The sequence below is a fragment of the Puma concolor genome, chromosome D1 (genome assembly GCF_028749965.1).
Source record: "Puma concolor isolate L17-30 chromosome D1, mPumCon1.1.hap2, whole genome shotgun sequence".
Lineage (NCBI taxonomy): Eukaryota > Metazoa > Chordata > Mammalia > Carnivora > Felidae > Puma > Puma concolor.
The window spans coordinates 13,969,020-13,995,374 of NC_141676.1; the positions used below are offsets into that span (position 1 = coordinate 13,969,020).

The following is a 26,355-nucleotide window of genomic DNA, read 5'->3' on the forward strand; positions in this document are numbered from 1 at the left end:
ATAAAGGAGATAAAGCACAAAAAGACATTGCTGTTGTCTCTCTAAAACCTATACTAAAGTAAGTTTCAGTGACTCATTTTGAAATGAGACAAGAATTGGGCAGGGTTCAAAAAATTGAATATGAGAGGAAGGGCAAGAAAAAGAACATTTGAGAAAAAGGAAGATGAAACTAAGCACTGGTTATGATGTAAAGGAGAACAAAAAACCCATAGAATTTGTCCTACTTCTGGATAGGTAGAAGTTGTGATTAACAACTTAAATACTAACCATGCAAAACCTACTTACTTATCAGCACATTATATATCTATATTGCTGTAGAATGTTCTCAAAATAATGAGTGAGAATTCATTTGATTAGATGATTCTTCACTCGTTTATTTGCTGTAACTTTATTAGACCAAAGTGATTGTCCTTTTTAAAATTGTGAATCTGGGAACATCTGCATTATAATCTCCTGGTTACTTGTTACATGTGAAGTTCCCCATATCCCACATGAAAGTATCTCACATAAACTTCCTGTAACTTTTCTTAAGAAGCCTTTGCAGCAATTGTTTTGTACACTAAATTCAAAAAGCTCTTAATTCTCCTGAGGGCACGACATCATGACAAGCTCCATTGGGATACAGAGATGAGTAAAACATATGTAATTAATCCATTTTTCATGCTTCCACTATTCTTTTCTTTTCTTTCCTAAAATTGAATCTGTAAATGTGCAATTAGAAGTCACAGTTCGATAATGAGCTGGACTTTGTCCCTGTCCCGGAGGAAAGAATATATGAGGAGTGGAAAGTAGATAGAATGAGCAGAAAGGTGATAGAATGTGCTACAGAGTGAGTTAGAGGTATGTAGGGTGTGCTGGATGCATAAAACATACTGCACCTTATCGGATAAGTACAGTTTGAGAGGAAAAAATTTTGAAGGGGGAGAGGGGACGTGTAGCTCAGTTGTAAACATGGATAACGGAATAGGTATTATGTACAGTTATCTATAGGTATAGCTATAGGTGCGACTACAGTTATACAGAGAGAAATATAATAGTAATTCCATACAAAGACAAATGAAATAATGGCTTAGCAGAAGCACAAAGTCTGCTTATGGTAACGTTCATTTTGAATGACACATGGAGATATTGAGGAAAATCACTTCAACAGTCAGAAGTAGGATTTGTACCTTTCTGTCTGCTTGACTTCCATTGTTTCCAACGCAGGTCCAGACTCTCAGAAAATGTCCATCTCAAATGCCAGTGCAATAACAGAATTCATTCTCCTGGGGCTCACAGACAGGCCTGAACTCCAACTTCTCCTCTTTGTGCTGTTTCTGGTTTTGTATCTTGTCACCCTCTCGGGCAACCTGGGCATGATGCTGTTGATCAGACTGGACTCTCGCCTCCACACACCCATGTACTTCTTCCTCACTAATTTGGCCTTTGTGGACTTGTGTTACACCTCAAATGCAACCCCACAGATGTTGACTAATTTCTTATCGGAGAAGAAGACCATCACCTTTGTTGGCTGCTTTACGCAATGTTACATTTTCATTGCACTTCTCCTCACTGAGTTTTACATGCTGGCGGCAATGGCCTATGACCGCTACGTGGCCATATGTAACCCTCTGCGCTATAGTATGAAAATGTCCAGGCGTATCTGCCTCTGTTTGGCCACATTGCCTTATGTCTATGGCTTCTCAGATGGACTGTTCCAGGCCATCCTGACCTTCCGCTTGAACTTCTGTAGATCCAATGTCATCAACCACTTCTACTGTGCTGACCCACCACTGATTAAGCTTTCTTGCTCTGATACGTATGTCAAAGAGCATGCCATGCTCGTATCAGCTGGCTTCAATCTCTCCAACTCCCTCTGCATCATCCTGGTGTCCTATGCCTTCATTATTGGTGCCATCCTCCGGATCAAATCGGCAGAGGGCAGATGCAAGGCATTCTCCACCTGTGGCTCCCACATGATGGCTGTGACTCTCTTTTATGGGACGCTCTTCTGCATGTATGTAAGACCACCAACAGATAAGACTGTAGAGGAATCCAAAATAATAGCTGTCTTCTACACTTTTGTAAGTCCGGTGCTTAATCCATTGATATACAGTCTGCGGAACAAGGATGTAAAGCAAGCCTTGAAAAATGTCCTCAGAGGAAATAGGTCACTAAGATGGGACTGACCCTGATTTCCAATGAATCGTCACTAAAACTTGGGCTCAATATCTTTGTATTCTAATGATGTATTTTTATATTCTCTATGAATAAGTCTCAAATATCTCAGCTAAAAATCTCAAGTCTGGGGAAAAGATGAGCTTCACTTATAAATCTGCATTCTTGCACCTCAACATGTGGTCCATACACCAGCAGCAACAGCATCACCTTGGACTTTGTTAGAAATGTAGGAGCACCACGTTCTGCACCTTAGATGCACTATATCCAAACTTGTGTTTTAATCAAATCATAGGTGATTTGTAAACACATTAAATTTGAGGAGCACTGTTCTAATTGAAAACTCCCACTTAGTATGGCATGGAACATTCCTGTGTTCTTATTGTTTACAATGATGACGAGATAAAGATGTTCTCAGTTCCACTCCTTACGTTTGTTCTATTCTTATTATTATCTATCTTTTGGGGCTAGGAGTGTTTGTGAAACACATCCTTCTGTCCTTCTTCTCTGAGTTACTAAGTAAACCCAAAAAGCATGGATCATGATAGTCTTCCCGTTCCTTGTGAATGGGACTGTCAGTATGGGAATGGAGAAGAGAGGAATAGGGTGATTTTTTTTTTTTTCACTAGATCTGAGTTTGTGGATCCAGTCTATGACCTCTGAACTATAGGGACCTACTTTTTCCCTCTGATCTGCAAGGCTGAATCTACGCACCCAGGTCTAGGAAAAGAAAGAATGCTTTCAGTATCACTTGGATGTGAAAAGTTTAGAAATGCCGGGCAATGTCTTTTTTCTTCATTTCTAGTTTATAAGTGAAAATTTGGATTATTGATTTGAGTGTTGCTTTTTTCTCATATAAACATTTACACCCTTTACCTAAACACCACTTTAGCCGAAAACTGCCAATTTTTGGTAATTTTTACATTCATTTTGCACTATTTTCTTTTTTTTTCCAGCACCTCTTCTTTAACCTTTGAGCTATTATAGAAGATAGTGCTTAATTATTGTATATTTGAGAGTTTAAAAGATATTTCATTGTTACATATTTGTCATTTCGTTCTGTTGCCAGAGAACATATGCCTTATGATTTTAATCTTGGACATTTACTAAGTTTAGTGTTTTATTTATAAAATGAGATAAATTTATAAATTTTATTTATAAAATGAGAGATAATTGACATATAACAGTGTGTATGCTTACGGTGTACATTGTAATGATTTGATACATGTATATGTTACGAAATGATTATCACAAGACTGTTTGTTAACACATCTATCATGTCGCATAAACACATTTTTTTTTTCCTGTGGTGGTCACGGTGAAACATTTAAGATCTACTCTCTTAGCATTTTCAAGTATACAGTACAGTATTGTTAACTACAGTCACCATGTTGTACGTTAGATTCCCTTGAGGTTATTCATCTTATAACTGAAAGCTTGTAGCCTTTGACCAACATTTTCCCCATTTCCCACATCCCCCCCACCTGACAACCAGCCCTGTACCCTCTGTTTATGTGAATCCGACTTTCTTAGATTCCACATAAAAGTTAGATCATACTGGGCACCCAGGTGGTTCAGTTGACCATTCAACTTTTAATTTCAGCTCAAGTCATGATCCCTCGGTCATGGGATTGAACCCTGTGTCAGGCTCCATGTTGAGTGCGGATCCTGCTTGAGATTTTCTCTTTCTCTCCCTCTGCCCCTGGCTCCTACTCTCTCTCTCTCTCTCTCTCTCTCAAAATAAACAAACACATTCAAAAAGAAGTTAGATCATATGGTCTTAGTCTATCTCACTTATTTCACTTAGTATAGTGCCCTCAACAAATGTTACAAATGGCAATTTCCACTTTTTAAATGATGGAGTAATATTCCGTTGTATATAAATACCACATCGTCTTAACCATTCATATGCAAATGGACACTAACATTGTTTCCGTGTCTTGAATCTTGTGAGTTTTGCTGCAATGAACGTGAAGGTGCACCGATCTCTTCAAGATTATGATTTCATTTCCACCGGCTGTACATAACCCCAGAAGGGGGCTAACTGGGTCATATGATAGTTTTATTTTTGATTTTTTGAAGAAGCTCCATACTGTTTCCATATTGTCTATATAGATTTATGTTCCCATCAGCAACGCACATGGGTTCCTTTTTCTCCACATCCTCTCCAGCACTTACTATCTCTTGTCTTTTTGATAATAGCCACCTAATAGCTGTGAAGTTGTATCGCGCTGTGGTTTTCCTTTGCATTTCCATGATGTTTTGCGATAAGCAGCTTTTCATTACCTATTGGCCATTTGTATGTCTTCTTTGGAAAAATTTCTATTCGGGCCATTTGCCCACTTCTAAACAGGCTTATTTGTTTTTGTATTAAGCTGTATTTTTTGTTATATATTTTGGATATTAATGTCTTCTCTGATATATTGTTTGCAAATATTCTCTCCCAATCCATAGGTTGTCTTTTCATTTTGTTGATAGTTTTTTTTTTTTTTTTTTTTTTGCTGTGCAGAAGCTTTAAGTTTGATGCAGTCTAATTTTTCTTTTCTTGCTTGTACTTTTGATTTCACATACAAAAAGCCATTGCCAAGACGAATACCAAGGAACATTTTTCCTATGGCAGGTTTTATGCTTAAGTTATTAATTTATTTCAAGTTAATTTTTTATGTGTGGTATAAAATAGAGCTCCAATTTAATTGTTGTGCATGTGATCATCCTCTTCCCAGCACCACTCACCGAAGAAACTCTCCTTTCCACATGGAGTATTTTTTAACTCCCTTGTCAAATATTAGTTGACCGTATACGCACGGGTTTATTTCTTGGCTCTCAATTCTGTTTCTTTGGTCTATATGTCTGTTTTTGGTACAGATAGCATCTTGTTTGTACTACTATACCTTTGTAAAATAATTTAAAATCAGAAAGTGTGATGCCTCTGGCTTTGTCCTTTCTCATGATTGCTTTGGCTATTTAAGGTCTTTTTGTTGTTGTTGTTGTTGTTCCATATGAATTTTAGGATTATTTGCCTTGTTACAGTGAAAAATGTCATTGGATTATTTTATTGGAATTGCATTAAATCTACAGATGGCTTTGGGTAGTATGCACATTTTAACAATTTTAACTCTCTTTCAATCCATAAACACTGGGTATCTTTTTGTTTATGTCTTCTTCCATTTCTTTCATCAAAGACTTTTTGTTTTTAGATTTGCACAGATTTCTTTTTACTTTATTTACTTTGAGAGAGAGAGAGAGAGAGAGAGAGAATGAGAGAGAGAGAGGAAGAACTGAGCATACAAGTGGGGGAGGTGGAAAGGGAAAGAGACAATTCCAAGCAGTGCTGCACAGTCAGCAAGGAGCCTGATGTGGGACTTGAACTCAGGAGCTGTGAGATCATGACACGAGCTGAAACCAAGAGCTCAATCTACTGATCTACTCAGGCACCCCAGTGGACAGATCTTTTCATGCATTGGTTAAAATCATTCCTAAGTATTTTATTGATCTTGGTGCTATTGGATTTTTTTCTTTATTTCTTTCCCCAATAGTACATTATTAGTATGTAAAAATGCAACTTATTTTTTACTTGTTGATTTTGCATTCTGCATAAACTTACTGAATTTATTTATTAGCTCTAATAGTTATTTGGTAGTGTCTTTAGGTTTTCCTATGTATAAGATCTATCGTCTGCAAAGATAATTTTACTTATATCTTTCAGATATTGGATACTTTTTTTTTTGCCTAATTGTTCTAGCTTGGACTTCCAGTATTTTGTTCACTGGGAGTGGTGATTGTGGACACCTATGTCTTGTTTTTAACCATAAAAGAAAAGTTTCACCTTTCCACCATTGAGTATGATGTTAGCCGTGGGCTTGTCATAGATAGCCTTTATTATATTGATGTATGCTCTTTTTATACCCAATTTGCTGAGAGTTTTCATGATAGGACATTGAATTTTCTCAAATGTTTTTCTGCATCTATTGAGATGACCATATAATTTTAACCTTTTATTCTATTAAGGGATGCATCCATTTTTTCACAAACAATTGATCCCTGTGGAGACAGTGAACTATAAGAGGTAATGGGTACACAAGTGTCCATTTTAAGTACAATTTGGGTGTTTTGACAAATGTGTATCCATAGGACTGTCACCACTATTGATTGACATATACAGGATTTCATCACTTCCCAAATTTCCTTTTTATCCCTTTTATGACAATTACTTCCCTGCATACCCCGCCTTTGCTAATCACAGATATGCCTTTTTCTTGCTATATTCATATAAATGGAATCAAACCATATATATTCTTTTGTGTGTACATTCTCTGAGTTGCCAAAATATTTTGGAAAATCATCCAGTTGATGTATAGATCCATAATTTGATATATTTTCTGTTATTGAGTAGCTTTACATTTTAAAAATGTACCACTATTTATACATCTATGTGTTATCAGAATTTGGGTTGTTTCATTAAGTGTCAGACTGTCTTCAGTATCAGGCTTAATTAAAGTGTAATGTCCAGGGCAAAAGAAAATTCTTCTACCAACTTGTTATAAACTCACACGGAACAGATGTGATTACAATTAAAAATCATGACTTTTACCTTGAAAGACCTCTTTTTTATTTCTTCCTCCCTTGATCTAGTCACCATGGATATAAAGTCATCACATATAGCTTATCTTGCCAGACTTTTTTGCAGGTAGAAGTGAACATTTTCTGTATTACATTCCTATTCTACTTTGTAACTGACATTTGTGTGCCTTTCACACTATATTCAATCATAAGGCCAACAAATGAAATCAGGTTGTGAAGTTAGGATGATGGGTTAGAAGATAATAAGTTTAGATGTCTTCTAAAACTATAGAGCATTTGCCCTTTAATGGATGAAGCTGCTACTCAGGTCTCATCATTTGCTTCCATACTAGAATGCAAGCCACATGAATTCAAATTATATTGATCTTTAGAAGAATTTCATGATCTTGCAAGTAGTGCAAAATGTGTCAATTTGAAAACACCATGTCAACTAAAAGATATTTGTGGGTGAAATCCTACTCTATTTTTTTTCAATAAAGTCACTCAGTATGTATTTATGACTAGCATGTTCTAGTCACTGTGCAGAGTGTTGTGTATATAGTGAATTAAAATTTTAGTTTCTTATTCTCTTGGAATTAATAGTCTGGAAGGGAAGACAAATCTTAAGGAAACAGTATTCATTGTACAGATAGATCAAACAATTCTAAAATTAGTATGGAACCACAAAGGACCTGAAACTGCCAAGACAGTCCTGAAAAAAAAAAAAAAAATCAAAACTGGAGGCATCATGATCCTGGATTTCAAACTATATCGTAAAGTTGTAGTCATCAAGACAGTATGGTACTAGCAGAAAAACAGACACATAGATCAATGGAACAGAAAAGAGAACCCTGAAATAGACTCACAACTACATGGTCAACTCATCTTTGACAAAGCAGGAAATAATAGCCAGTGGAAAAAAGACAGTCTCTTCAACAAATGGTGTTGGGAAAACTGGACGGTGACATGCAGAAAAATGAAACTGGACCACTTTCTTACACCATACACAAAAATAAATTCAAAATGGATGAAAGACCTAAATGGGAGCCAGGAAACCATCAAAATCCTAGGGAATACAGTCAGCAACCTCTTTGACACTGGTCAGAGCAACTTCTTTCTAGATGCATCACAGAATGCAATGGAAACAAAAGCAAACATGAACTATTGGGACTTCATCAACATAAAAAGCTTCTGCACAGTGAAGGAAACAATTGACAAAACTAAAAAGCGGCCTGCAAAATGGGAGGAGATATTTGCAAAAGACATATTTGATAAAGGGTTGTGGTACAATGCCTCCTTAAGGAATGTGGTGAAAATCTCAAGACAAGGGAAGGCAACCTGGCTATGTATATGTACATGGCATTCTTCATGACTCTGTAACATAGACTGCCCATTCAGACCGTATGATACCATATACGGGAGACAAAGGAGCAAAAATTGTACAAAAGGCAACCCCTCGTTGTGCTTGGAGCTCAGCCTTTTAGGTTGAGCCCACTAAGCTCATGCCAGCAAAAATAAAAAAGCTGCTTCCTGGAAAGAAAAGCCTCCATGTCTCTACTCTCTATATGTAACTGGCCGCTACAGGATTATTATCCAGAATCTATAAAAACATCATCAAATTTAACACCCAAAAAACAAATAACCCAGTTAAGAAATGAACTTAACATCTTGAATGAACTCTACACAACTCATTATGCTATCCTGCCCACATGATTTTACTCACTGGGTGTTATAATTTAAGCACTTAATTCTGGATATGAAAGTCCTTTCAGCAAACATTCATTCATTAGCAATTGTATGGATAAAACACAATTTAGAATAGGAAAAATCATAAAAACATCAAAGACCATGAATTGAATCATTATTTTATGATGTTATTCATTGTTCTGTTTATCTGATGAGAATAAATTGTCGTCCATAATGCAAAAATTCCATGAGAATAACTCCTAACCACTGAAAGGAATCAGCTCAAAATTATTACAAACTGATTCAGTCCCAAGGGGGAAATCCCAAGACTCTAATTAGTATAAGTCTGCCTAAGTTACTATTTCCTGGGAGTTTTCTCTTTTAGTAATATTGTCATTGTTTTTTCAGTATATATTGAAGAATATCTTAGGAATAGGAGCTTCAAATTACAATTTGGGTATAAATGACTCCCGGCACCTCATCATTTGGACCACTCGTGTCTCCGAAAGAATCTTTCCTGGGATCAGGTAAGAGCGACAATTCTGACTTCTACACTTGCAGTTTCTCTTCCTGTTTTATTTTTGGATCTTCACCATAGGAGTTAGGTGGCCACGAAAGGAGCTTTCAATGTTACCTTAATTTCTTGGCCAGCTACAATGAGTTTGTATGTATTTTTATTTAGATTGGTCACTAGAAAATATCAAACTCTCATGGGAATTAATGCGTTTACACTAATCAATTTACTTTGCAAATAACATTCTCTTCATCCATTCAATAGTTTAACACATATTGAATAACCATATGAGAGGGAGCACCTGATATTCTCATAATTTTTAAAAGAATAATATCTGTTGGGTCATCTAGGTGGCCCACTTGGTTGAGCAACTGACTCTTGGTTTCAGCTCAGGTCATAATCTCATGGTTGGTGGATTTGAGCCCATGTCTGGTTCTGTGCTGATGGTGCTGAGCCTGCTTGGGATCCTCTGTCTCCCTTTCTCTCTGCCCCTCCTCGCTCTCTCTCTCTCTCTCTTCCTCAAAAATAAATAAACATTTAAAAAAAAGAACAATATCTGTTGGAAGAACAGTCCCCCCTCCAAAAAAATCAAATAATTGAAAAGAGAAAAAATTCAAGAAAGAATTATTATATTCATTCTGGCAAAAATAAAACTCTTATAGAACTCAATAAATCTCTTTTTCAATTATTTGGGAGAGAAATGTTTGGGGTAAATTTAATTAAACTGAGACACATGGCTAATAATGGGTATAGGATTTGTAACTACATAAATCCTGAATCAGAATGTTATAAATGATGGGCATTTTAGAAATTATGTAACCAAAGTATGATATTGAATAGATGAGGACTCAAGTTCACAGAAAGAAAGTCGCTATATCAAGGTTAAATGATTGCTTCCTAAATTAAAACAAATAAAAAAAATTAGTGTTTATATGTTTATTTATTTATTTATTTATTTATTTATTTAAAAAATTTCATTTATTTTTGAGAGAGATCGAGAGACAGAGTGTGAACAGAGGAGGGGCAGAGAGGGAGACACAGAAGAGGATCCAGGCTCTGAGATGTCAGCACACAGCCCAATGCGGGGCTCAAACTCACTAGCTGTGAGATCATGACCTGAGCTGAAGTTGGACACTTCACAGACTGAGCCACCCAGGTGCCCCAAAGATCGCTTTCTAAACGAAGATTCAAAGGGGTTTTGTGATGCCATTGGCTGGTACAAAGCCATAATGTGTAACAAGATCTATAACAGTTCATTCATTGTAACCACGTAATGCACCCTGCTCTTAAATTTGTGAGACAATGGAATGGAAAACTAAGACAGGGGAAGACACTGGAGTTTATTTGGCAGAGTAGACAAGGAAGGTGCTCCTTCTGGGAAATTAATATTCACACGAGATGCATGGCTCCACCAACTACATGACCTATTATTTACTTGTTTTGCCATTTCCTACCTTAAAGTACCATTCTTTTTCTAGCTATTCTTGCAGGCTTATCTATGTCTATGAACAGTTGAGCTTGCATGCTTATTGGATTACTGACTCTAAACTTCAATAACCCTTCCTCCTATTTTGTGTGGCCCTATCTTTCGCTTCAATATCTCCGAGTCTCCCACTCAATCCATCTTACAGGAGTATGAAATGGCAACCCTATGCACATGGAATAGTTAACAAAAATGAAAGCAGGTCAGTGTTATCCTGTTACCTTGAACATGTGCCTTTAAACTGGACCCTGAAGAGGGCAAACCATTCCCCAAATGAACATTTCATCCACCAGGGTGTGAGATATCAATGACACTTTTGGAAGTGAGCTACACAGTTTGATTGGCTGATTTTCAGTGGGAAAGTAAAATCTTGGAACTCCAAATTTTCACCAAATATTTACCACGTGTACCGGTTTACCGTATGTGACACCTATTTTTTGCTCAATAATCCCTACTAAATTACAAAATAATGTTTTGTTTTCTTGCGTTGTTACATAATAGGAAACAAATATATATGCATATCAATATCTTTGTGAGTCAAGTTCATCTGCATGAAAAATCTATGTAGTCTCTCTGTTATCTTGTTTATCTATGATCATTCCAATCCGGAGAAAAGCAATTTGACATTATTGAACCAGTGAAACCTTATGTTGAGAATTTTATTTTTCTTATGTTTCTTGAAATAAGGGACATAGATAAAAAACAAAACAAAACAAAACAAAACTCATTGCTACTTTCACTGACTTATTATTACCCAGAAATTTCAAATTGGACACCAAAGCCAGAGGGAAATCTTTAGGAAGGTATCTGGTTCCCCACCTCACTGAAATTTAATTATCTTTCTGTGTGGCATTTCTCATATGGAGAGAAAAACATGTATGACTATTATAAAACTAGTTCAGCAATCTCTCCAATAATTCAGTATGGATTTCTTGGCATTCTATATTGATATAGAAGCTAGAAAATAAGAATAACGGAGGATAAATTTTGCTATTCCTTAAATAAATATCAAATAAGTGAGCAATCTTTCCAACTACAAGGAGTGCTGGGTACAGTAATTTAAATAGGGAGCTTTCAAGAGCAGTTCCCACAGCCATTAAACATGAGCCCAGAAGTGCAAGAAAGCTCTACAAGCTTTTGCTTATAGAAATAAAAATAATACATTAAGTATTCCAAAATTATTCAGCTACTTATTTCCAGTGGAATAAAAGGCTTTACTTCTAATGCAGCAGGTTTGGTTTGGAATTATCATAGAGAGCTACCAAAAATATTTAACATTTACCAACAGTATTTGTCATATGCCCATTTCAGATCTCAAATATCTTTTTTTTTTAAAGATATTGGGAATCATGTTTCCAAACACTTTTGGCCTTTAAAATTTGAATCAGGCAAGAAACTCAAATTAGATGGTTTTGTTTTATTTTATTTTATTTATTTATTTATTTATTTATTTATTTATTTTTTTGAAGATTTCTTTTTTTTTTTTCCAACGTTTATTTATTTTTAGGACAGAGAGAGACAGAGCATGAACGGGGGAGGGGCAGAGAGAGAGGGAGACACAGAATCGGAAACAGGCTCCAGGCTCTGAGCCATCAGCCCAGGGCCTGACGCGGGGCTCGAACTCCCTCCCGGACGGCGAGATCGTGACCTGGCTGAAGTCGGACGCTTAACCGACTGCGCCACCCAGGCGCCCCCTTGTTTTATTTTATTTTTAAACATTTTTATGTTTATTTATTTTTGAGAGAAAGAAAGACAGAGTGTGGGCAGGTGAGGGGCCGAGAGAGATGGAGACAAAGAATCCAAAGCAGGCTTCAGCCTCTGAGCTGTCAGCACAGAGCCTGACACAGGGCTTGAACTCACAAATAGCGAGATCATGACCTGAGCCGAAGTCAGATGCTTAACTGACTGAGCCACCCACATGCCCCTCAATTACATTGGTTTTAGAAACAGGGTCATGGATTGCAAGATAGGTCTGTAAAAAGACAGAAGAGAAGCAACTAGGGAAGCATGATTTTAAAAAGAATATGTAATAATTTCAACACAGATAAGTTAAAATATGTGGAAATTATATGAGAATATTTACAATATGTGGAACCTATGTTATATCCACATACATGGTAATTTAGCACATACCTTAACTCAAATAGACACTTAATAAGCAACCATAATTATTTGCTTGATATGATATGATGTGCAAACAGGGGCTAGTGTTTAGGGTCCAGCTGTACAGATCATGTGCTTGGGAGCAGAAAAGACTTGTGTCCACCTCTGATTGGTAAACAGAGCTCTGATGTCATATCGCTTTCTATTTCCCCAGGAGTTCTTTGCTATTTTCTGCTTGCTTCCATTCCTTCCCATTCACAGGGGTCCTCTTCCAAGCTCTGTATTTCCCCCAAACAATTTTTTTTGAGAGCATGTATCAATGATAAATTCAAAAGTGCTTTAGTATACTACCAGTGGCACTACTGAAAGAAGGTGATTTTCCAAGTAGCGCAGGATAGATTTTACGTTCCTGTGTTTGGTTTTGCTATTGAGATGCAAGGGTTCTAGCAATCTCTGGTGCTCGTGTGGAATTAGGGTTTCTAAGTCTAACGAGAGTAGAGATGCTTCAGGCTCTTCGAACGAGTGAGCTCAGGAAAAGCTGCATATTCTTGCCCACCTTATATAACTTCACAATACATGCGGGCATCTAGAAGGCTCTGAGACTTCCTGCAACAGAGAAACCCATTATCCCTTCTCTTTTTCAAAACACAGCATTCTTTGGGGTGCCTGGGTGGCTCAGTCGGTTAAGCATCCAACTTTAGCTCAAGTTATGATCTCACGGTTCATGAGTTCAAGCCCTGCATCAGACTCTGTGCTGACAGCTCAGAGCCTGGAGCCTGCTTCGGATTCTGTTTCTCCCTCCCTCTCTGCTCCTCCCCATCTTGTACTGTCTCTCTCTCTCTCTCTCTCTCTCTCTCTCTCTCAAAAATAAATCAACATTTAAAAAAAACTCAGCAGTTTTCAAATTTAGTTTTACCATAGACCTATTTTGTTGCCTGATATCCAGTTGATCTGGTGCATACAGTTTTGAAAGTACTAATCTAAGAACTCTGGTGACAGCATGTTGAAGGTTTCTGTGTGCCCCATTCCCCCCCTTTCCTAATTGTAGTCGCTCTGTATTAGTTGCAGGTTCTTCTAGAGGTAAAACAAAACAGAACAGCATCATTGCTTTGTAAAACTGATGTGGCTGTGTGCATGGAAAGAAGAACTATAATCAAAATGTAGTCTCTTCTTCTTAAATCTTAGAGCGTGCTTGCTGAACCTATTCAAAGGAGATAGTAGGGAACAGCAAATTAAATTCCTATTTCTCTTTTATATCTTTATTGCTTTTATTACTTGTCAAATGTAATATGATGAGCAACCAGGTGCTAGTATTTAGGGCATAGCTGTCCAAATCTAAAGATGAGATGAATGTCTTCATGCCATCAAAATGGGAGATTTACATGTACCATTAAGGTGAATATTCTCCAAATAGACTCATCTTTCTGGCAAGTGAGGAAAAAGCACTTTTGCTATTTACACCTATCCTGATTCTCAAATTATTGTAGTTTGCTCTCAAAGACCAAAGTTGTAGAATTAATCCGTAGAAAATTTATCCCTGCGTCTACGTGGAGTATCTTTGATTTCTCTCGAAAGCCTCCTGTCTCTGTGTGTACTGTTCACACTGTCTGAAAGTCCTCCCTACCCTCATCTTTCTAGAAAATTCTTAGTTATCCTCTAAGTCCCAGTTAAAGGGTACCATTCTTTGAGGCTATCCTGCCTCTCTGGACACAATTAATTAGTAACTGTTCAAATCTTTATTACTGAACTTATCACATATAATCTTAATTTTCTCTTCCTATGCCCCTTTTACTATGAAGATACCAACCAGCTCTCTCAAGACAAGCACTATTACCAGTCACCTTTGTCTCCCTAGGAAAGTGACTCACAGACATGCAGTGTCCAATGCGGTTTGTACTCAAAGATTATCTTATTATAATGACTAAATCATACAACATTCTGGAAACATCACTGAGTCGAAGTAGCTGACTTTTGAGGGTACTTGGTTCAATACCCGGGAACAGCTTACATACAGCAAATATAGCTGGTGACATTGCCTTTTCAGTGAATCAGGCATACAGACTTCTTTTTCTATGTTCTGGTTAAAGACAGGCTTAAAAATGAAATTATTCGCCAACACTGTGTATGGTAGGTTTCACATTAAGTAACGAATCCTCATACCTGTTTACATTTGGAAGCTCTTAAGATCTTGGAACATAGGGCTTACGTTATTGTGTAGTAAAAATTCCACTGGCCTGAGTGGCTGCTGGCTTTTTAACCTGGGAGTCACTCTCTACTTCATTTCTGTTCATCCTTCTACCTAGCCCACTTCGCTCATCCTTATTATCTAACTGGCTCTGAGAGGTATTTGAGTTCTGATCCCTTACCTTATTCAGTCTATCACGTACAATAACACGACAACATTGAGAATCCATGATGAAAATATATTCTCCCAACTCCTGGAAAAACAGTTTCTCATTTTATTCTTTCATTATATTTGATATTATCTGAATTGATCATTTTATCCACAAGCATAATCCACTCTTTGACCACTTCTTTTTTTCCCCCAACCTAGGTCTCCCTTTCTCTAGTCATACAAATGCTTCTGAACGAAAATTCCTTCATTAGTGATTGATGCAGGGCTTTGCTATTTTCACATTTGGGGTCATTATCTTTGGTCTATTCACATATGAATGCCATAATTTCCTGTACTTTATTGATATCACAGTGAAACAGGATCCCTTTCCTTTAAATCACTGTAATTTGGGGTTTTCACCTACAACCCATAGGGAGTGTAATTCTCAGAAGTTGAACTTCTACATATGCATGCACTGTTGACTTGCAGAAGTGTTTCCAAACACATGTCACCATTGCATCTGGAACCATTCCCAGGCTCCATGATGAAACCTGTGATTTTATAGAGAACGGTAAGCGACTGTTGGTGGTTCAGTCCATTTTTAGGCAGACTTTGGGTCATAAGGCCCCCATTCTGAAGCAAGCTGGTGTCACATGAGCCATTCTCTTGGGGACCATCTGCACATTACACACCTAGCTTCTAGGGGCCACCACCTTCTTGAAAGTCTCAGTTCCTGCAATCTCAGATGCTGATCATAGTCCTGCGTGAGAGTGATGGAGAGTGTGAGACGGAGGAGAAGGGGAGAAAGAGAGAGAAGAAATATATGATGGACTTCTCATTCACTTCTTACTTTATTTTAATTCATCCACGTGAACAATGCTGGCAGCTAAGAAAATGGTCAAAGGAAATTCCACCTCAGTGACCGAATTTGTTCTCCTGGGATTAACAGATCGTCCAGAGCTTCAGCCCATCCTCTTTGTGCTATTCCTGGTGATCTACTTGATCACCGTGGGGGGGAACCTTGGGATGTTGGTATTGATCAGGATAGATTCACGCCTCCACACCCCCATGTACTTCTTTCTTGCCAGTTTGTCCGGCTTGGATTTGTGTTATTCCACGAATGTGACTCCCAAGATGTTGGTGAACTTCTTATCAGAGAAGAAAACCATTTCCTATGCTGCTTGTTTAACCCAGTGTTATTTTTTCATTGCCATGGTGATTACTGAGTATTACATGCTAGCTGTAATGGCTTATGACAGGTACGTGGCCATCTGTAACCCTTTGCTTTACAGCAGCAAGATGTCCAGAGGGGTCTGTATTCGCCTGATTGCTGGTCCCTATGTCTACGGCTTCCTTAGTGGCCTGATGGAAACCATGTGGACGTACCGCTTGACCTTCTGTGACTCCAATATTATTAATCACTTCTACTGTGCTGACCCCCCCCTCATCCAGCTGTCCTGCTCTGACACTTTCATTAAAGAGACGTCCATGTTTGTGGTAGCAGGATTTAACCTCTCCAACTCCCTCCTCATAATTGTCATCTCTTACATCTTCATTCTCACTGCCATTCTGAGGATGCATTCTGCTGAAGGCAGGCACAAAGCTTTTTCCACCTGTGGTTCCCATCTGGTGGCAGTGACTGTATTTTACGGGACACTCTTCTGCATGTATGTTAGACCTCCCACGGACAAGTCAGTGGAGCAGTCTAAAATTATTGCTGTTTTCTACACTTTTGTAAGCCCTATGTTGAACCCCATCATTTATAGCCTGAGGAACAAGAATGTGAAGCAAGCTTTTTGGAAATTGATGAGAAGAAATGTACTTTTGAAATAAAGTTACAATGTATCCTTCTTTATAAATTATAGAGGGGCGCCTGGGTGGCTCAGTCAGTTAAGTGTCCGACTTCGGCTCAGGTCATGATCTCATGGTCTGTGAGTTCGAGCCCCGTGTCGGGCTCTGTGCTGACGGCTCAGAGCCTGGAGCCTGTTTCAGATTCTGTGTCTCCCTCTCTCTTTGACCCTCCCCCATTCATTCTGTCTCTCTCTGTCTCAAAAAAAAATTATAGAAAAGATGTACTTATGAGAACTGGATCCAACTTTAACTGCATTTACAGTAACGTCAACTTTTAATCTACAATGAAAATCTGCAATCTAACGACAAAGCATGAAAGACAGAGGTACAGGAGATATACAGTTGTATAGGAGATGTGTGAGTGTGCATTGAGTGTGTAAAGGGTTGGAGGTTAGATATGTAGGTAGGGTGGATAATTTCTCTTATATACGTTTACACTTTTACATTTGTAGCATCATATGTTCCTTTCACACTAAAAATTATTCCTTCTTGTAGTAAAACATTCAATCTCTACAGAAGAGTACAAAATAAAATATTTTCCTCCCTTTTCCCCCCACCATGATCTTCCATTGTCTCTTTTCAAAGTTATCACTATTACTGGTTTCTGATGTTTTTGGAAAATTTCTCTATATCTGCAAACCAATGTATGGCTATATATGTACATACACACATAGTTGACTATCATGAGCTAACTTTTAGTAGTTTTTAATACTATACTAATTGCTAAGCAGGGGTTTAATTCCATTATCTAAAGGGATGTGATCAGAACTGCTGATCGAGACTTGCTGTCACCTCTGAGACAGAAAAGTCATGATAACAGCTCCAGGACCATGCCTGATGTCCATTTATTCCTCCCCACTCTCAGTAAGACCCTTTCCTCCTTCTGCCATAACAGTATACAAAGACTTCCAATTAATTTCTAGATATGAACTCCTGAAGTAGGCAATGAATATCTTTTACAGAAATACATAGCTTGCCTCAAAAGAAATTGTAACTTCGGTAGAGTTTATCAGTGATATCCCAGCCTGCTGGGATCTGGGGTTTTCGTACCTTCCTTCATTTTTGTCTATTAATCGATTTTTTCAGGATGGGACAGATATTTTTCATTTGTATCATAGCTCAAATTTTATCCACAATTGTATTTTACCACAGTTAGTTATTATATACCTAATTTTATTATTAAACCTGCCAACATGTTTGTCAATATTTTAATGCTAAAGAATGCAAAAGACAAGCTGATTTTTAAAGAGGTTAAGCTTTCAGGTGACTTTGCAGCTACAAAGCATAAGCAGAGCTGAGGAATGTTTACTGAGTACGTATAATAAGCCAAGTACTGCTCCAATACCAAGCAAGAACCCCCAAGGAGCTCTAGGATTGCATGGTTTTGTAGAATTCTGTAAAGAGAAAAATCAATGCAATTTGTTAAGTGCTACATAGTATAAGAAAACGGGAGTGCTAATGCAACAGAGAAAAAAAGAATGTACTGTGAGTAAATCGAAGTTGGTCTTATATAATTGCAGAAGATGGGGACTTTTTCATTCTTTGTGCACCTGCTCCAGCATACTTATAGCTCCTAGTACAATGTTATGTCAGAGCAGGCAGGATCTGAACAAAATAGGCATTAGAAAATATTCGTGATCACATATGTACATGTTACTTTCAATGAAAAAGGAAAAGCCACGGAACCGTAATCAGTCACTCCCTCAATGGACATGTTTTTCTCAGTCGTATTTCAAAGCTTCTTTTCTACCTGAGAGCTTATTTCTCCTCAATATTTTCTACAAAGTAACATTTTCATATTTATTAATTCTATATTATCCCATTTAATTGTTTCAAATTTTCTATTACTAGATGTTCTTTAAATACCTTTATCTTGAAATTCAAATTGTGGATGCTGGTAAAACACACATCTAAACAAATCGCTACTTTTGTAAATTTTAACATCTAGTTAATAGTGTGTTGGATTCTACTTAAACAGATACCTAGAGCGCTATTGCTGTTTAAGCAGACACACATATGCAATTATTTAAAACCAGCTCCTTTATTCCAATTTTCCGATTTCAGGGTCCTGGTCTCTATTTTTATAGCCTAGCTTGGCACTAAATGAAGATGCAATGGCTCCTAAATTCTCACTCTACATCTTTGCAAGTTAATTCTGAACTTTCTTTTAATTTATTGAACAGATTTAAGCAACACAGTGAGGGAAGAACCTATGTGAAAATAGAGAATATTTACCACACTTCCTTAAGGATCAATAATTACAGGGTATCTTACACTTTGCTTCCCACCTATCTAAGAGATCATGAATCCAACTGGTACTGTGTTAAAGGCTGTTTTAATGTATGTTGTTTCACTTAATCTGCCCACTAATATTATGATTACAGAATTGTTATTCCCATGTTATTTATGTTTAAATTTTTAAATGTTTATTTAGTTTTGAGAGAGAGAGGAGAGAAAGAGAGATGGAGTGTGAGTCGGGGAGGGGTAGAGAGAGGGAGACACAATCCAAAACAGGCTCCCAGCTGTCAGCACAGAGCCCGATGTGGAACCTTGAGATCATTACCTGAGTCAAAGTCGGACTTTTAACCGACTGAGCCACCCAGGCGCTGTTATCCCCATTTTAAAGATGAGTAGAGACCCACAGATTAATTGCTTACCGAAAATCACATAGCTGAGAAGCCCAAATGTGTCTGGCTTCAACATTTATCATTTCCTTTTCCTTCTATGACATACATTTTTTAAAAAAATTAAGTAATCTCTACACCCAATGTGGGGCTTGAAATTACAACCCTGAGATCAAGAGTTGCATGCTCTACCAACTGAGCCAGCCTGGAACACTTCCACCCCAGCTTTTTTCTCAATACTTTTTTTTTTTTTTTTTTTTGAGAGAGAGAGAGAGAGAGAGGTTGCTCAGACAGGAGTTGGGAGGAAGGCAGAGGGAGAGAAAGAATCTTAAGCATGCTCCACACCCAGCATGGGGAATTATTCAGGGCTCAATCTCATGACCCTGGGATCATGACCTGAGCAGAACTCCAGTTGGATGTTCTCTTTTCTCACTACAGGTTTTTGAAGGGGAAAGTCATGTAAGAAGCAAAACTATCATTTTCTGTATCCTCAAAATATTGTTGATCAGGTAATTGACAGCTGAATGCACACTGAATAATATAATCTACTATGAAAAGACATCCTATTTTATAAGGTATAGACAAATTCAATCAGTTCAATAAAGTGAGCTTTGTAGACAGACCCTGATTCCATCGTTTATCAGCTAAATTAATAGTTAAGTACATAAACTTTGGAATCAGACTTAGTGAGCAAGTTACTTAGCCTCTCTGCCTCATTTTCTCCTCTGTAGGATAAATACATATAGTATTTTCTCATAAAGAACTTGTGTAAAAAAATGGATTAATATATTTGTTGTACACTTGAAATTAAGGTAACATTGTGTGTCAACTATACTCAGATAAAAACATTTAAAAAATACCTATAAAGTACTTAGTACAATGCATGATACATAATATTCACTCAATAAAAGTGAACTGATTTTTATTATTATTTTTAAAAATTTTTTTAACGTTTATTTATTTTTGAGACAGAGAGAGACAGAGCATGAACAGGGGAGGGGCAGAGAGAGAGGGAGACACAAAATCCGCAGGCTCCAGGCTCTGAGCCATCAGCCCAGAGCCCGATGTGGGGCTCAAACTCACGGACCGCGAGATCATGGCCTGAGCTGAAGTCGGACGCTTAACCGACTGAGCCACCCAGGAGCCCCTGATTTTTATTATTAACTATAAAGTTACTTTACCTATTCGAGACTTTGTTTCCTCTCATAGCTTTCTGTATTTTTTTGTTATTACATTTATCATTCTTTATATACACGACCCTTATAGTTTTGGTTAATTAATTAATGTCTGTGTTCTCCATAATCTTGTAAACGCCACAAAGTCAGATATAAAATTTGAAAGCAGTTATTTTTCTAATGCTTAGCCTGGTACATAGTCTATGCTCCCTTAAGAGCCAAATAGGTAATAAACAGATGATAGATAGATAGATATTAGCGAATGTTTACAAATTGGAAATTACAACATTAGTTGTATAAGGTGATGGGAATTGGAAAATATATGAGATGCACTGATGGAATCTTAATTGTGTATAATTTATTCACGCATAATTGGTCTATTTTTATTTTCTTAAACAGAATTTCTCTTGAAATGTTCAGGGTAAATCAGACGAGAAGGAAGAAATTTAGCTTCCTGAGGTTGACCAGTTGTCCAGCGTTGCCAACTGTTCTTTGTCTTGTCTACAGTTATTTGTATCTCTTTCTTGTGGAAAATTTGAGCCTAACTCTGTGGATCACCTGCTCATACCATTTTTCACTGATCTGCCAATGCCACACATTTTGGTTAATTTTTTTTTATTGAAAAAGTCTTGTCGTTGATCAATTTATTTGAACAGTGTCACATGATCACCTTGGTGTTAACTCAGTGTTTTGTCCCTGATGCTGTCTGTGACAATCCCACCCATATGACCCGACCATTTGCTTTTCATGTAGTTACGATATTGGGTCCAAAGTGTTCTACTGTTACATGGCGGCCATTGCCTGTATATTAGATTTCATACAGAGTTGTGTCACATCAGACTTGTTTTCTCAAGAGCTGGCCACATGGAACATTATCATCACATCCTGCCACTCTGTAGCTACTGTAACAGTAAAAATTAGATTTTACCATAAACCATATGGAGACTCCAGAACATTCTTAGGAGTATATGGGAGTGTCAAGTTTTCACTTTTGCCAACAAATTTTCAATCTTTCCAGTCATTGTCAACCACATAAACCTCTCTGTTTTTGAATCTAATCTTACAAATGTAGCTGGGTAATGACATCTCCTCAAAAAAATGAGTAGCAAAATTAAAACAGTGTCTCTCTTATATGTCATGACTCTTGTTTTGAACCACCAAATAAGAAAGAGCAAGAGAAAGAATATGATATTTGAAAATATGATGAAATGACTACATAAATCTGTTATTCATAGCTTGAAAAATCACCAGATGAATAATTTGAAAGACTTATGTTATTATGTAATGTAAAAGCCATGTTTTCTTTAAAAAATTAAGAAAAAACATGCTTTTTTTTTTTTTTTTTTTGGTTTGCCTTTCTTGAGAGAAAGTGGTTCCTTATATGAATAACATAATTGGGGCGCCTGGGTGGCTCAGTTGGTTAAGCGTCCAACTTCAGCTCAGGTCATGATCTCACATTTCGTGGGTTCAAGCCCTACATCAGGTTTTATGCGGACAGCTCAGAGCCTGGAGCCTGCTTCAGATTCTGTGTCTCCCTCTCTCTCTGCCCCTCCCCTGCTCTCACTCTGTCTATTTGTTTCCCTGTCTCTCTCTCTCTCTCTCTCAAAATAAATAAACATTTACATTTTTTAAATAAATATATACATACAGAATAAAAATTTTGTAGAGTAAGTGTCCGAATAATGTCCAATCAAGAGTCGAGAATGGTAGCTAGGTAAGTGACTTACTCCAAATCTTTGGCTTTGAAGACTGATTCCTCTCTTTATAAATCTTTTCTGCCTCATATCCTACAAGTATGTGTCCAGTGGCATTTTCATTGTTGAATTAATTCTCATGAATGTTAGGGAACACTTAAGAAATACTGTGATGCTCTGATGAATGAGCTTAAGAACTCGGAACGCATGTAAAAGTATCCATTGAATTGGGGATTGTAATACATTTAAAATCTTTGCTTGTTCTGATGATCTTGAGTTGGGAGATCTATTATAATAAAATGATTTTTTTTTCCTAGAAGACTTGCTCTATTTAATGACCTTAATGACAGCCGGTTTCACAGAGGCAAGACTATGTTGAGGACAAGTTGTCTCTTGCTTAACTGACAAATATCTTTGTATGTTTGTGGCCACATGTTCATTTAACTGATTTTTAGAAAAGTGATTGTCTTTTCTAAGGCTCAGTTCCTTCAACTGTAAAATGGGTTTAATAATACTAACTCGAGGGGCACCTGGGTGGCTCAGTCGGTTGAGCATCTGACTTTGGGCTCAAGTCATGATCTCACGGTCTGTGAGTTCGAGCCCCCTGTGGGGCTCTATGCTGACAGCTCAGAGCCTGCTTCAGATTCTGTGTCTCTCCCTCTCTCTGCCCCTCCCCTGCTTGCACTCTGTCTCTCTCTCAAAAATAAATAAACATTAAAAAAAATTTTTTAAATAATATTAGCCTGAGATTTTTAAGTGAGTTTTTGACAAAATCTTATATGAAAAAAGGAGTTCAGTATGTCAAATTTAATGAAGGTTAGGTACTTTATCAATCAAATATATTAAAAACCCTTAACCACTAAGAAATTCAACAGCTGTACAAAGTACACCATGGCCTAGAAAAATAAGGAGTTGGAAACACTGTCAATCATGTGGATAATGTAGGAGTCTCCAATTGCTTTCATTTGCTCTTGGCCTTTTCTTTTTTAAATTTTTTTTTCAACGTTTATTTATTTTTGGGACAGAGAGAGACAGAGCATGAACGGGGGAGGGGCAGAGAGAGAGGGAGACACAGAATCAGAAACAGGCTCCAGGCTCCGAGCCATCAGCCCAGAGCCCGACGCGGGGCTCGAACTCCCGGACCGCGAGATCGTGACCTGGCTGAAGTCGGACGCTGAACCGACTGCGCCACCCAGGTGCCCCTAACGTTTATTTATTTTTGAGAGAGCACAAGCAGGGGAGGGACAGAGAGAGAGGGACACATAGACTCCGAAGGAGCTCCAGGCTCTGAGCTGTCAGCAAAAAGGCCAATGCGGGGCTTGAACCCATGAACGGTGAGACCATGACCTGAGCTGAAGTCGGACACTTAACCGACTTAACCACCCAGTCACTCGTAAAATACTATCCCTTTTTATCAAGTGAATGTATGATCACTGCAATAATACTATATGGTAGAATTTGCTTGTGTCACATTGGTGGACTAGTGAAATAGAAATTCTTTAGGTGGCACCTGGGTGGCTCAGTTGGTAAATCGTCCAACTTCGGCTCAGGTCATGATCTCATGGTTTGTGAGTTCAAGTCCCGAGTCGGGCTCTGTGCTGACAGCTCAGAGCCTGGAGCCTGCTTCAGATTCTGTGTCTCCCCCTCTCTCTGCCCCTCCCATGCTCATGCTCTGTCTGTCTCTGTCTCTCAATAATAAATAAATGTTTTAAAAAAATAAAGAAATTCTTTAGAATGTAGCTCTTTCTGCTGAGTGATGGAGGCAGTGAGGGGGATGGGCCCAGCAAGGCATGGCAAGCAGTCAGTAAGACCATTACTGACAGAGACGAAGAAGACACAGGAGATAAGTTTAAGCCATCCCTAATTCCCATGTTAACAGTTCTTGAGCTGTGTCTTCAGGAAAGTTTTAATTGACGGAATTGATTGCTTCATCTTGATTTGTTTTAATACCATAGGGAAAAATAATCACCCTTATAAACACAAGCAACAATTTCCCTCACTGATTTTAGAAGGTGCATTGGTTTTCCTACTTCCTTATAGGTAGGGCTGTCTATTTTGTGTGTTAGGAATGAGCCAAGGTGTTACTATGTATACGTGGAATCCATTTTTTTATTTGGTAGGAATCGATGTGTGGTTGGAAATGGGTACATGGCTACCTAGACAAAAATAAGAGCCAGTCATATGGCCAATACCAATGCTCATAATCTGGGTATTTTTTATTCTTCTAAATACCCTGTTTTTAATACCTTTGTTTAATATAAACAAAGGGAAGGTAGACGCTAAGGATTTCTTGTGATAGTTTTATATGCCTCACACATGGTCAGATATTTACATACACTGTAAGTTTTAAACTCGTCAGAGAAAAATCCTGCAGCAACATTTTAAATGTGAGAAAACTGAGGCTTATGAAGGTCAAGATATCTGTAATCACCGAGCTAATGGGCCAGCACAGTTGTACTTTTTCATATCGGATCTGCCAGTTGCAAAACCTGTGAGATGAACACAAGTATTAAGGATACTGGAAACATTTTAGCACAAGATAATTTTTAAAGGTTTGCAAAGCATTAATATACCTTAGTAGGTTATTTTTAAGGAAGGCAGAAGGAAAGAAAAGGGCATGAGCACATGGAAGGGTGCAACTAGATGTTTCAGTGCTCTCTAGTAGGAGATAAGAAAAAGATCGTGAGACACCCCATCCATCTACTAAATAACCATTTTTGGACAGATGATGGTTCCTATTATACAGAAAGCTTTTTAGTTTTTCAAAACATCTTAGTTTGTTCACTAGGCAACAGTTGGTCTAGAGCTGAGCTAGAGGATAAGAGCCAGCAAAAGGTGAACTGCTCAGGATAATATGGAGTTCTTGGAACTCCAGGAAAGAATATTCCAGGAAATTTTCCATATTCCAGGAATATTCCATATTCCATATTCCAAGAAAGAAGAGATAAAGCTGAGAAATACTAGTGGGTAAGAAAACAAAAACAAAAACAAAACACAAACAAACAAAAAAACCCAGAGATATGTTATGAAGCTGGGGATTAAGTGCTATAAAATAGCCCCTGGAAAAATCCTCTGTGGTTACGGTAGAGGAGGAGAATTTAAAGAATAAATATGACTAATGGTTAAATTTTATTTTAAACCATTTTTGTATTATCTTTCCCCTGCATTACAGAGAGTTGCAGTGTGTGTGTGTGTGTGTGTGTGTGTGTGTGTGAACATAGAATGGATGGAAAAAGGTTTATGGCATGTTTAAAAGGTCTCAAGAGGATTACGCTGCGATTATTTAAACATGTCATCACAATTTTTAAGTCATAACTTTGTCTTTGGGCATAATCTCCGAGGGATTAATTAAATTCTAACTAATAATTATCACTGCAGAGTTTTATCTGACATAGATAAAACTTTCTTCTTTCCAAGAGGAACCTTGTTGATTGAGTGGGAAATAAAATCCAAGATTACATATATCTTTGTCTGGGGATCTATATTTCTCTTCTAAGTTATAGCTTAATCACTAGATTTTTTTCTAAGGTGGAAGGGGGAATTTTTTTTAATGAATTAGGATCAAACTAGCAATGATTGAGATTCCATCTCCTGAGGGGTTCGTGTTTGTCACAGATTTTAAAAAAAATTAGTGTTTAATTTTGAGAGAGAGAGAGAGAGCGCGAGCGAGCATGAGTGGGGGAGGGGCAGAGAGAGAGGGAGACATATCAGAAGCAGGCTCCAGGGTCTGAGCTGCCAGCACAGAGCCTGAGTGGGGCTCAAACCCACACACTGTGAGATCATGACCTGGGCCGAAGTCGGCCGCTTAACTGACTGAGCCACCCAGGTGCCCCATGTGTTTGTTGCAGATTTTAACTGTTTGGCCCACCAAGAGTATTGATTCTAGATTGCCTGTATCTTGAAAACCTATAGGAAACAAGCCATGGTAAAGGCAAAGCTGAAGATCAGGATGAGTTCTACAGAGACTTACAGCCATCCTGGAAGTTTAGATTAGTTGGAATAATGAGTTCCCTTCCCGCAAGGGCGAAACAAAACAATAGTTAAGTTAGAAGTTTACTTCTCTTTCATATAAAGTTCTGAGCTGGTATGTCGGTTCAGCTCCGTCAAGGATTCAGTCTTGTGACTTAATCACTCACTTTTCTGCCAGCTCATCCATGTGATCCAAGGTAGCTC

General features: G+C 37.8%; 2 protein-coding genes across 2 annotated transcripts; both read left to right on the plus strand.

Moving 5' to 3' along the window:
- The first annotated feature begins 1,217 nt into the window (after positions 1 to 1,217).
- On the plus strand, positions 1,218 to 14,114 carry LOC112865501 (olfactory receptor 5M11). The gene is made up of 4 exons (XM_025928601.2): positions 1,218 to 2,139; positions 7,401 to 7,513; positions 8,812 to 8,930; positions 13,991 to 14,114. The coding sequence occupies exons 1-4, from the start codon at positions 1,224 to 1,226 to the stop codon at positions 14,112 to 14,114; spliced, it is 1,272 nt and encodes a 423-aa protein (XP_025784386.2). The 5' UTR covers positions 1,218 to 1,223.
- Positions 14,115 to 15,714: 1,600 nt separating this feature from the next.
- Positions 15,715 to 16,671, plus strand: LOC112864985 (olfactory receptor 5M5). Its single transcript, XM_025928010.1, has one exon. It carries the CDS (start codon positions 15,715 to 15,717, stop codon positions 16,669 to 16,671), a length of 957 nt encoding a protein of 318 aa, XP_025783795.1.
- Positions 16,672 to 26,355: the final 9,684 nt, after the last annotated feature.

Excerpts from the sequence above, each read along its gene's own strand:
- LOC112864985 (XM_025928010.1), top strand. The coding sequence starts at position 15,715 with ATGCTGGCAGCTAAGAAAATGGTCAAAGGAAATTCCACCTCAGTGACC.
- LOC112865501 (XM_025928601.2), top strand. The coding sequence starts at position 1,224 with ATGTCCATCTCAAATGCCAGTGCAATAACAGAATTCATTCTCCTGGGG. Across the intron at positions 7,514-8,811 it reads AAGTTGTAGTCATCAAGACA|TATATATTGAAGAATATCTT; the intron begins GTATGGTACTAG and ends TTGTTTTTTCAG. Across the intron at positions 8,931-13,990 it reads AGAATCTTTCCTGGGATCAG|TTTGCTCTCAAAGACCAAAG; the intron begins GTAAGAGCGACA and ends AAATTATTGTAG.